General features: G+C 35.1%; 1 protein-coding gene across 2 annotated transcripts in view; it reads right to left on the bottom strand.

Moving 5' to 3' along the window:
* Window positions 1-2,301: 2,301 nt before the first annotated feature.
* The window catches only part of LOC148603654 (uncharacterized), a 29,185-nt gene continuing 19,296 nt past the window's right edge, over window positions 2,302-12,190 (bottom strand). For both annotated transcript variants that reach the window (XM_088552581.1, XM_088552582.1), the window contains 6 exons: window positions 8,911-9,156; window positions 6,086-6,442; window positions 5,281-5,424; window positions 4,628-4,708; window positions 3,365-3,437; window positions 2,302-2,954 (listed from right to left, as the gene is read on the bottom strand). In XM_088552581.1, the coding sequence (XP_088408707.1) occupies window positions 2,372-2,954; window positions 3,365-3,437; window positions 4,628-4,708; window positions 5,281-5,424; window positions 6,086-6,442; window positions 8,911-9,156 (1,484 nt within the window). In that variant the 3' untranslated portion in view covers window positions 2,302-2,371. The remainder of the gene's footprint in view (window positions 2,955-3,364; window positions 3,438-4,627; window positions 4,709-5,280; window positions 5,425-6,085; window positions 6,443-8,910; window positions 9,157-12,190) is intronic.

The raw sequence follows: 12,190 nt of genomic DNA, 5'->3' as shown, positions 1-12,190 counted from the left end.
TATGGTGTGAAACTTGTGGTAAAAAAAACTTTTCTTACCGATTTAGGGGGCGGGCGTACGCCCGGTACGCCAGTCTTTGGATCCGCGCCTGATTATCTGAACAAAATAAAATATAACAATCACAAACCCATGTGAAATTTTCAAAGTAAATACCAAATAGATATAAACATGAGTTATAAATCTGAATAGCAAGACTCATAAAAAGTATAGCACTTAGTCTACTCATTCATTCAAAAATCCATAACTCTTTCATAACTCTTAAACCCAATAAAATAGAATGTGAATAATCTGAAATTGAATATGAACCAAAGTAAATGAAAATGTAACAGAAAATAACCTGAATAGAATCCAAACAGTAGAGACCATATAAATATATCTAAATGAACTGGACCAAAATTCAACTAACGTTATATCTTCCCGTTCACAAAAATCTAATAAACCTTACTAACTTAAAAAGTACTCACAAACCCTGACCAATCAAAAGACAGATAGAAATAACACCAGGGAATATACATGTAGAAATACAGGTACATGTAAGATACATCCAAAATCAAAGTACTGAAGCCCAGATTAAATGGAAATTCATGTCATACAGTCCTGGTCACAGTCACATAATAAATCACTGAAATCAACACAAATATAACAAAAAATATCATATAACAACATATACTACACATGAAGAGTTCTAAAAACTTAAACCTTTATACACACGATGTTTCGTTGTTTGCCTTTTAATTGTATTGTTTTTCCTGTAGTAAAAAGGCTTTGCATTAGAAAAAATATGAAACAACAAAAATCCTACCAATGAGGGGTACAAGGGTACAATATCAGCTGGTATAATCGCTTTCTTTGTCTGCGAAATGTTCGTGTGCAGAGTACAACAATCAATTAGGTAAAAAAAAAGCGTAATGCTTCTTTCGCGAAAAACTAAATTAATCCATATTTTTAGGTATAGGGCCTCGTTTGGAAAATATAAACCATGCTATGTGCATGTTTCACCTCACCTTTCCAGTACCATTACTAAGGGTGCAGGAGCTATTCACTAATAATTGTTAAATATTCTATGCCACTGACTTCGGCCTACTTTCAATATCCGAAATGGCACGAATGTGATAGGCTATAAAATCGCGTGGCTTCCGTTGGAATCTTGGTTTTCTTGATACGATTGCTCTTTCGTAAACATGACACGAACGTTTTTCAATCAAAACAACTGGGTTACCAGGAAATGCGTTTCATGTTTTCTCTCAAAGTTTAAGCGATCTTTGGGTCGCTTATTAATAAGGGAACCAGATTAGGAACAAGATTAATCAACTGGCAAAGGCTTCTTAAATATATCGGAGCCCTGATAACATATATGACCTATATAGTCAATAATAACGAGTCCCTGTGTCTGAATCGGAATATGGGTTATACTACATCAAGTCCAATGCTAACTGATCATTTCATCTTTTGATGTAAACTTCCCTTTTCTCATAAAAAAATGTAGCACACATGTTTATGATATTTAAGAGGTACATTTAATTTGATCTCGTACGAAGCTAGAACTAGGAAGCTGTGACGGTACACACGGCACCACCAGCAGCATAATGTGCAGTAGTAATATATAATTATGCAAATCATATGCGAATATAAAGTACTGAAATTACGAGTGCAAGAAGTTACGCTAACAATAATAGCGACTTAATTAAAAGAGAGGTAAATGTAACTGTTTTATTAGTACATTGAACATTACAGAAGGAATAACATCAATAAAATACTTCCTGTGCAGAGAAAATTAATGATACAGAAAATTATTTGAAAGATACTAGAAACTCGGTTTTAATCCAACAATGAATATCAAAATATCCAGGAAATAAAATAAACATACAATAGGTTGCAGTTCAATGTAAGACAGACGCTTATCAAATTAAACAAATGTAACTTATTTCGAAAGGCATTGGTATCGAGTTTTGCTGGAATACAATGTCGGAATATGACCACATTAATTCTTAGTGTATTAGTCTTTAGAATTTTTGCATATTCGAGGTTTTTTACCCTGTCGTTGATCTTTCATATTTTCTCGTTATTGATACATCTGCTGAGCATTTTCAGATTGGCTTCTGTGTATGTATGTATGTATGTGCGTGTGTGTGTGTTTCTGTAGTTGGTCAGTTATTTTTCGTACGCTTCCCTTTATTCCATCAAATAAACACCACTATATAGATATCAACTAAAAGTCAGAATAACCCCATCTTTATAAAAACAAAGGAAAACTTGACGGTCAAAATACAAGTGGAAAACGACGTTCGTGTAAAACATCAATTGGTGTTTTCTCGTAAAACATTTATTAAACAAACAATATAACAACTGAAAACAAAAAATATTAAAGACATCAAACATGTGCTGTGTCAATATAATCATATTGTTCATTTCCAAATAAACTGTCTTCAGAGTCCGACTGTTCCGTGTTTTGGGAACGCCGATGTTCTATAGAAAACGGTCCATCGAATGACGATTTTCGCGATCTTCCACTATAATTCGACAACTGACTCCGTCTCGCTTTATTTTCACCCTTAATAAGCTTCGCTTGGTCGTGCTGAGAAACTGGACTGTGCCATGTTGTGTCTGCTATTTCACAGTAACCTCCCCTATCACAGTCTTTTAATTCGGAATAAACATTTTCTATCGCCTCGTGTGGTTTTGCTTTTTCAATGCCATATTGGTGCACAGGAGGCCTGTACGGAAATGTGTCGTCAACTTCAGCATAGGCACATGTATCAACACTTTGTTCATAGCATCCTTCTCCGATCTCATCCGCAACCACTCCATATCCTTCCATCAAAGATGGAGAATTAGTAAGCTGCGCATGTGAAGACTGAACAGGCGGAAGTGGTCTGCTAGACAGTGATGGATATGCTGCAGGTATTTTGGAATGATCAATGATTGGACCATGTGCTTTTAGATGTCGCTGTCGTCTGTAAAACATGAATATCTATTTTTCATCTTTTACAATATTTCATTTTAAGGTATAAAGGTAGATATGGTTGCCAAGAAAAATACGAAAGCTGAAAGTGGGATACAATTTTTCAGCGCGTGTTTTTTCAATTCTGATCATCAATGCAGGAGTAAGTATTTGGTTCTGATGTCATCTTTTGCGTTAGTTAAAGATAATTGTTATATTCCCTGTATATCCCTAAATGCGCAGGCTAGTTTGATAGAATAGTATCACATCTGTAACCATGTGAACAGCAGACACTATCACTCAATCTGCATTGCATTTCTTAAATTGGCCAAATGTATTTTGATCTGCTGTTTCAACATGTTCCTCCTATTTTAGCTTATTAATTTACAAAAAAAGTATAAACTATTATAGAAAAAGTGTTACCTTATACAGATGACGATCACAATGATCAACGCTTGAATACTAAGGAATGCCAATCCTATTGCTACGTAAAATACTGAAATAGAAAATTTGACAGGCACATTGAAACACTGAATGTACATATATTACTAAGTGAAATTAAGAGTCAATTGTAGGATATGCAAGGAAAAGAATACACACACGAACACAAAAACATAAATAAATCAAAGACTGAAGTTTTCAAAGTTGCTAATCGTCAAATATTCTTTGCCACTGATTTTGATTTGCTTTCAACATCCTAAATGGCACGAATGCGATATGCTCTAAAATTGGGTGACTTCCGCTAGAATCTTGGTTCCCTTGATATGATTACTCTTTCGAAACCATGATACCCGAATGTTTCTCAATAAAAAAAACAACTGATAATCAGGAAGTGCGGATAATGTTTTCTTTCAAAAAGTTTCATTCAAAGTTTAAGCAATCTTTGGGTCGCTTATGATATTGATCAGGAAACCAGATTATCAACCAGATTAAAAAATTGGCAATGACTACATGTATATACATTTTGTAGGTCAGAAACATTATCAGGCCCTGATAATGTTTATGGCCTATGCAGTCAATTGTAAATAGCCTCTGTGTCTGAATCGGAAACTGGGTAATATTACGTTAATCCAATGCTTCAATTTTAATGCTAACCGATCATTTCATTTTTTAATGTAATCTTCCCGTTACCATACAAGCAAAAAAAAACACCTAGAACACATATGCATGATATTCAAAAGGTATATTTTGATTTCGTATGAAGCTAGAATTGACGATCAGCAGCTCAATGTGGTGTTGTAATATATCATATGCAAATTAATGTAAAGTACAGAAATTACGAGTGCAAGAAGTCACAAACAATATTTAATTAACGAATTAAAGATAATGTCATTTGTACCCAGGCTTGCATCTTAATAATGAAGCATGGATTAGTTGCACTGGTAGGGAAAGCGATAATTTTATTTTTATATAAAACGTATTTTGTTTTTCTTTATGTACAATAGACTTAAACTACATGTATTATGGATTACACATTATGAAATATTCAATTTGACCTCCTTCATAGACGGATCCACGGGGCCCCTAATCAATTTGAAAAAAAAAGATGAAAATAGCGTATTTTTGTGTATAAATGCGTCCATGTATTTATCAAGGATTTTTTAGGTGATTCTCTGGATTTGCCACTATGATTTCGGCTTCTACAACGTTGCACTTTTAAAACAGTATTTTAACGAAATAACATACTCATTCTCTCTGCTGAGTTGATATTATCATCGCCTTTATTCCCAACCTGGTCAACATAAGTTTCATTATCTATTCTACTTGCTGTAAAAACAAACGACGGTAAAGTGTATAAGTAAACTTACAATGATCCTTCACTTTATGGAAGGAAGTACAATAATACCGGTATAAACTGAACCTTTTATGAACTACCTCAGACATATGAACGGTTCATACGAGTTATAAGGCGTTGACAAATGTACTTCAAATATAAATGGATTTCAATGATGCCTCTATTGACAGGTTTACCACTTATTCATACATGTCGTTCGGCTAATATTGGTCTCCCAAGTATCTGTTACAAATAAAAAGATGTACACAGCATGCATATTTCGACCATTCCGTGTAACTATGTTCTTTTTGTGAATTATTGTGTTAAGTTTATATTATATTCGTAGCTCTATTAAAATTCAATTTATTTTAAGTGTGTAGGGAATGGCTTACAGCCAGATTTGACTATCCCTTCCGATTATGTATGACTTTTGGGCACAAAAAAAACTATTATGACCATGAAATAAGAAAGTTACACCTTCAAATGTAAACAAAGCATACATCTTTATATATATCTCTCCCGTTTTCATAAGGGAGAGGTGTTTTCATCTGGAGAAATAACTTACTTATATTCATAATATTTATTTTATGTGGCGGAATACCAGGTGGCTCTATTAAAGCATGGAACACTACCTGTTCCGTTTCGGCGCCTGTCGGGCATGAATACATGACAGGATATTCTGGTTGGAATGCTCGAGTCAGAGGCAAAACTGAAAGAAATAATAAAACAATAAAAAGTTTATTTAGAATGCTAGAATAAATAAATGGAGTTTTCCAGGTATTTGGCAGCGCATCACATATAGCGTCTACTAGCATTTAGATCTTTTCAACTGTGTTAAAATAATTCATTTAAAATGTACATGTTTGATTTGCATGAAATATGGATTGCATGTACAAACAATCTTGGTTCCTAGTATGATATCCAGGTGGTATTATCTCAATCATGTTTTACGGATTACTACTTCCTAAAATTTGTGTGCTTCATTAATCGTAAGTATAAAACTAGATCAACCTATTGTTACTTGATTCCAATTTTAGTGTACTCCGAGTTTCTCATTTACTTAAGTTTCTTCGTACGCACTACTTAGGTTATTTCATGTTCTTTGTTGTGTGTGTGTCTGTTTTCTCTATCCGGTCTTCGTCCATAGACTGCGTTCTTTTGCTTAGCGCTAGAACCTTTGTTCCGACCATGCAGATATTCAAAAGGGATATAAAGTAGTTGCCAGTCATCTGGTAAAAATATTGGCTACAGCATGAGCCTTTTGTTGTGTCAATAGCTTTTTAACATTTTACTTATTAAGAAACATGCACAGTACGTTATGCACTAATAGCAACTACTAAAATATGTTTAGCCTTTCGAAATACTAGTACCTCTGTACGTAATCCAAAATCGTAGTCCAGAAATACCATTGGTGACAAGGTCTATATCGACATTTCCACACGCCAGCATAGTGATTTCCTCTTTTAAATCATAAATTATACTGTTAGGACTGCGTACGGAAGGACACGGTCGGTTTGTCCTGATCTGCAAACCACTTTTTCCATCGGAGGTCGCCTTGGCAAAGTCATGGACTTCCAGAACAGCAAAATGTCCCTCCGGTACATGGATCACCCACGAACAAGACATAGCAATTATACCAGGGTATCTTGGGCTAAATACGAATCCATGTTCTTTGTTTAATATTTTAATGTCATTCGTACACGTTTTATCTGGTTCTGAGTCTGGAACTATGAAAGAAAAATAAAAAAAAAACATTATTAAATTAAAGATTTTGATGAATTTGTTTATAGTTCATTGGTAACAAGTACTGTCTTTAAAAAAAGTTAGCTGACGCAGTAAAATTTTGTTCTTTTAATAAAAACTTTCTACATTTCATTCAGGAAATAACGCATGGCACGCAATTTCAATTTTCGATAGTTTTTTCCGACGCCATTTGGCCAATCTGAAAACAGAATAGGGATCAAGTGACTTGCGTTTTCATGGAACTGCGTCTTAAGGTCAGAGGGTAAAAAGCAAAACTATATCGACTGCATCGGAAAATGTATTTTAAAGACAAATCCATTTCGATAATGGTCAGTAGTGTCTATATAACAGTATACGTTCATCGAATACTTAAAAGTGTAGTTACTTTTACATGCATGTTAGAAACAATTTTAGTACATAATTGTAATTGAAGAACTTTAATAAGTAGTTTTTACGGACTCGATCAGTTTGCCTTAAAAAAAAACCAATTCCTATGACAAGAGAGGCTATAGAAACTCTTGGTAGCCAATTTCATTCAAAGATTAAGCATTGACCATTTTTATACTGAGGGGCCCTGGGATTATTTGACCTATTCCTTCACTCTTATGAGGCTGACTTTATAGCTGATCTGATCCGAAAGAAAGTATATCGTTTAGCTACATGTAGATACTTCAATCTCAGTTTCCCCTATATAGATGACGTATTATCTTTAAACAATCCTAATTTCGGGTATTAAATACATCACATCTACCCCCAAAAACATTGAGATAAAGAATACTACAAACACTGTGAAGTCAGCCTCATATCTTGATCTACACTTAGAAATCGATGGAAAAAAAATTGACCAAACTTTACGACAAACATGATGACTTTTAATTCAGAATTGTCAACTTTCCTTTTATCTGTAGCAACATCCCTTCAGCACCTGCATACCGAGTGTTCATATCATAACTCTTACGTTATGCCAGAGCTTGCAGAAACTACGCAGACTTTTTGTATCGCGCTAGGCTTCTAACAAGTATGCTTCTGGAACAGGGTTATGTTGCTACAAGATTGAAGTTATCACTACAGAAGTGATATGGTCGTCATCATGAACTCGTGGGTCGTATCCACCTGTGCCATGAAAACTGATTTGTTCAACGTGTCCTAGTTTTCCTTTCCTCTATCGTCTTTCGGAAACAACTCGGTGGGTTTTCTAGAAAAGCGCAGGACGCTTACCCTACCTGTGCACCTGGTCCATCAGGGGCGTAGCTGGGCCTGTTTTATTTGTACGCAAAATTACGGGGAGGGGTCTTGGGGGGGGGTCGCTCAAGGCCCCCAGTGAGTCATTGCATAAAACCTTTATTTCATCCTTGAAATGTGTGTTTTTATTTTTGTTACTTTTTCCGAAAGTACGCAACTGCGTATTTGCGAATAGGCAGCTCCGCCCCTGTCCATGCTTCCAGTTTTCAGTGGAGTCCGAGTTGCTCATTTGCCTTTGTTGCTTTGTTTTTATTGTTTTAGTTCTTCAAATTTTTTGTTGTGTATGTCTGTTTTCCATGTCTGTTTTTTGTCCCTGGATTACGTTCTTTTGATTACTGCTAGAACCTTGGTTCCCTTAATTACTCTTTGAAGAAAAACAACTCTTTTTTCAATCACAGCCATGGACAGAAAAAAATGATTCAAATATATATTCAAAATATATTTTAACAATGTAAATTTTACACGACATTTTTGTAACACCGGCTGCTGCTGAAAGAAAATTATTATTGCGCTTGTGCGTAAATAAATTCTAAATAAACACGCAATCCCAGCACCACCACCCCACTCCCCTACCTTCCGAGAAGAAAATGCTCTACGCATGTTACGCCTTATAATATATCTACAAGCATGCATGCGTTAAATACAACGCAAGGCAAAGGCATTTTCAAAGAACTTAATTAACTTTTTCAACCGCGTTTGCTGGGATCCGGACATACTATTTTCTTTCAGTTATCCAGATGTGTTTAGGACTTTTATGTCTCGCCGTAGACAACTACAATGCACCTGACATACATGGTATTGTTGTCATTTATAAGATGTAATATCTCAAGATCAAAGTCGATCTAATTAAACTCAGGTAATGCCGAACACATGTCTGACAGTCTTTATGCAGAATTCGTTTTGATATCTGACTATTTCAATTGTTTTAAGACATACAGTGCACCTGAATCAGTGGCAGGCATCTGGTATATACCATAAATATCAAAAGTTATGCGAAGACGTTTGTGAAATGCAATTTTGGCCTTTCAAAGACAATAATTTTAATAAGGATTCTTCACACAACTTGGACGATATAGGGCCTTGTCACCAGGGTAATTTCAACAGTAATCTTCTATATTTTACGATTTTCTAGTTATAACAAAAAGATGTGGTTTTTGACATTTTAAATACTCATAATTATGCGGGATTAAATCCTTCTATTGTAACTTACGATAACTGCATGTGTAGGTGACTCTAAGATTCTGATTCTTTCGATTCTGACAGATCTGATAGGCATCACATTTCGTTGTTCTACCATTACAGATGCGTTGTAAACTTTTAAGCGCCCAACTGTTTTCTGTGACTCTATTACTCTCTGTTACATTCTCTATCAGGATTCTCCCCTTGTCGCATAAAATTTTTTCATTGCCCGTGTTGTATCGAACGCATATTGTAACACCACATATATTACCTTCCACTGAAAATAGTATAAATACACAATATGAAATCAGCAAATTATACACAAAATTCAGTTTACTGTTTGAAACCAATTATTTACTGGTAAAAGCAGCCAGACTTTTGTACTTTTTGTGAGCAAGCAAAACTGACACTGATTGAGATTAAAGGGAGCATGGGCCTTTTATACGAACTGACAAGAACCTGAAAGCACTTCCGATACAGAGGTTAAATTTACCAATGTATATACTAAGAATGTAGTTGACAGATATAGCTTTCACAAATAATTCAAGTACAAGGAGGGTAATAATGTTGTAATATACAATATTTACTGATGACAAAACAATGGCATTAGTGTAATTGCTGGACATAGTTTGGCAAGTACGTCATTGTTACGTTATTTCAATTATAACCCGCTTGTCACAAATTGGCATTTATTGCACGTTTGGCATTGAGACTAGTTCTGTTGTCAGATATGATATCTACAAGCTCTCCGATGTTGTTGAAACAAAGTTATGCTGAAGTAAAAATGTCTGAAAAAATAAGGATCCTGCATAAACGGAATCAGATTGGGATTTTACGTTTTTTTTGTTTTGTTTTGTTTTGTTTTTGTTTTTTTTGAGAGTTTTTATTCCGCGGGTAACGATTAGTTTGAATGGTACAGGGATTTTGTTTATAACGTACTAGTATATTACACACGAGTTTTCTTCAGCAGATACAGCGAGAAGATGGTCAATATTTTTTTGTACCATGACATCGTTGATTTATTTTCATTCACGATCTCATATATCACTGAAGGAAACCAACCTCTCGCGAAAGCAAAACGTCACAAAATAGCGAGAAAGCTTTAATTTGTTCGGATTACCAGAATCGGTGTAGATAGACAGGATTTTTCGCATGCAGTGACACACGAAAATTTGAGAATTCCAATCTCAACAATTGTCTTTTTAACTTTGTCCTGAAACTGAATATTTTATTTATATAAAGCTGCGTTGTCCCATATCTTTTATGGTAACATACGTGTGCCAAATTCGACAAGTTCCGTGAAAAACTTTGGTTAATTAAATAATAAATGAATTTCCAACTTGCACATGGTCTGATAAGCTATTTTAATAGTTTTTTTTTTAACCAGACGATAGTAATTGTTTTTTTTAAATTTGTATCAAAATTAAAATAATCATTATACTTCGCTTATCGATTCTGCATTACATGCCCTGGTAATCATTGACGTTGAGTGTTCATTCGTTAAATGTTTTACTTGTTTACACGCGCATGAATGAAAAACAAGTACATACGAACTTGTGCATTAACAACACTTTCACAAAATGATGGTTAAAGTTATCTAATGATAAGAAAAAAGGGTCCCCAGGTTAACACATGTTCTTTTTTCCAAACTAAAGGGGTGCCACGCCTTGGACCCCCTCCCCTGAATGATGGAGTAAACATGTTGAAAAACTACGAGAGGATCAAGGTTGGGCAAATTGAAGAGCCTTGATTTTTGCCTTGAGCACACAGGACTGCATTATACTGGTTCCTCACTGTATCATGAGTTTTAACAAGAAGTTGTAATGCAGTACAATTTCTCAACGAAGATTATTTAACAATGTTTCAGCAAGAGCAACACAAAGCGTGCAGTCCCTAGGTCTTGTAAAGATGACTGTAATATCAATTATATGCCCAATCTTGACTTTGTCTTGAAAAAATGAACAGGATAGAAGTTATCCCAGAAGGAATTATTTCGTTATTAAGTTTTGTGAAAATTAGTACAAGAGTGTCCTCGTGTATTATTGAAAGACTACATAACAGACGGACGGACGGAGGATCAATACACCTAACGTAACACCGTTGATAACAAGGTCAGCACGCATTGTTAAAATGTTTTCGACGACTGTTCTCAAAGCATGAATCTAATTAAATACAAAACAGCTTACTTAAGAATCCATTGAACTTTCCAAAAATACATCGGGTGTAACCCTGCCAAAGTTTATCAAGTGTATTTCAGTTAATTCATTTTGTCTACCATTGTATCCTCTGTCTGGCATCAAATGACTTGAAACGATCCCTGAAGAAATCTTATCATCTTATCCCTATACATGTACATGCGAGTCTGAAACATTCATGGACGTAAATGTCTTCATAATGGAACTGTACAAGTACTGCCCACACCAAACGGCACTAAAATTTTAGTTAGATATCACTAGAAATAAGAACAGTAACCCTTCCAAAAAATTCGGCTCGAAAGGGGGAGCTAAGAAAAAAAAATTACTGGTAATAAATTCGACAGTTGATTTATGAAATAATCCCCACTACCTGTTTTTTTTTTTATTTCAATGTTAATATTGACTCTACAATACACTTCACTAAAACGAATAGTTAAGCTGTTAGGCGGGTTTTAATTTTTCAATGAAGTTATAAGTTCCACCACAACCATATTCTTGTCTTAAATACTTCACTAAAAGTCAATAAATTTTTTACAACTAAGTTTATGGCAGTGTTTCTATCAAGAAACATCAAGGACTGCTTTAACTGCATTAAACGAGTGTCTGACTTATATGTAGATTTCGGATAAGAAAAATAATGTTCAATATTGTATAGATTTAAAGAAAATGACAATAGGGGAGGTCAGGAGAAGAGCTGGAATGGAATCGATTAGCGCTCAAATTAAACGAAGAAGATGGAAATGGTTAGGTCATGTGCTAAGAATGGAAAACACCAAGCATGTAAAACTAGCTATGTCATGGACACATCAGGGGTGGATTCAGGCGGGGGCGTGGCGGGCGTGCCCCCTCCCTAAAATTTGCAAAGCATGGATTGTCAGGGGTAAATTTAGGCGGTTTTAGGTTGAAACTTTCATTTCTCACTAATTTTACCGCAAACGATATCTACATAGCACCCACTCTAGAAGAATATTTCAAAAATTTAAACCAAAAACATTTGTTTACTTTTTAACTGTGCGCCCCCCCCCCCCACCCCCAATCTAAAATCCTGTATCCGCCCCTGCACACGAAGGAAGAAAAAAGAGAGGACGATCCAAAGAGACATGGAGAAGAACAATA

This window comes from Perna viridis, chromosome 11 (genome assembly GCF_037379345.1).
Source record: "Perna viridis isolate PV_CMFRI_1.1 ecotype Kerala chromosome 11, ASM3737934v1, whole genome shotgun sequence".
NCBI classification, from domain to species: Eukaryota; Metazoa; Mollusca; class Bivalvia; order Mytilida; family Mytilidae; genus Perna; species Perna viridis.
This window is presented reverse-complemented; position numbering and strand designations above follow the sequence as displayed.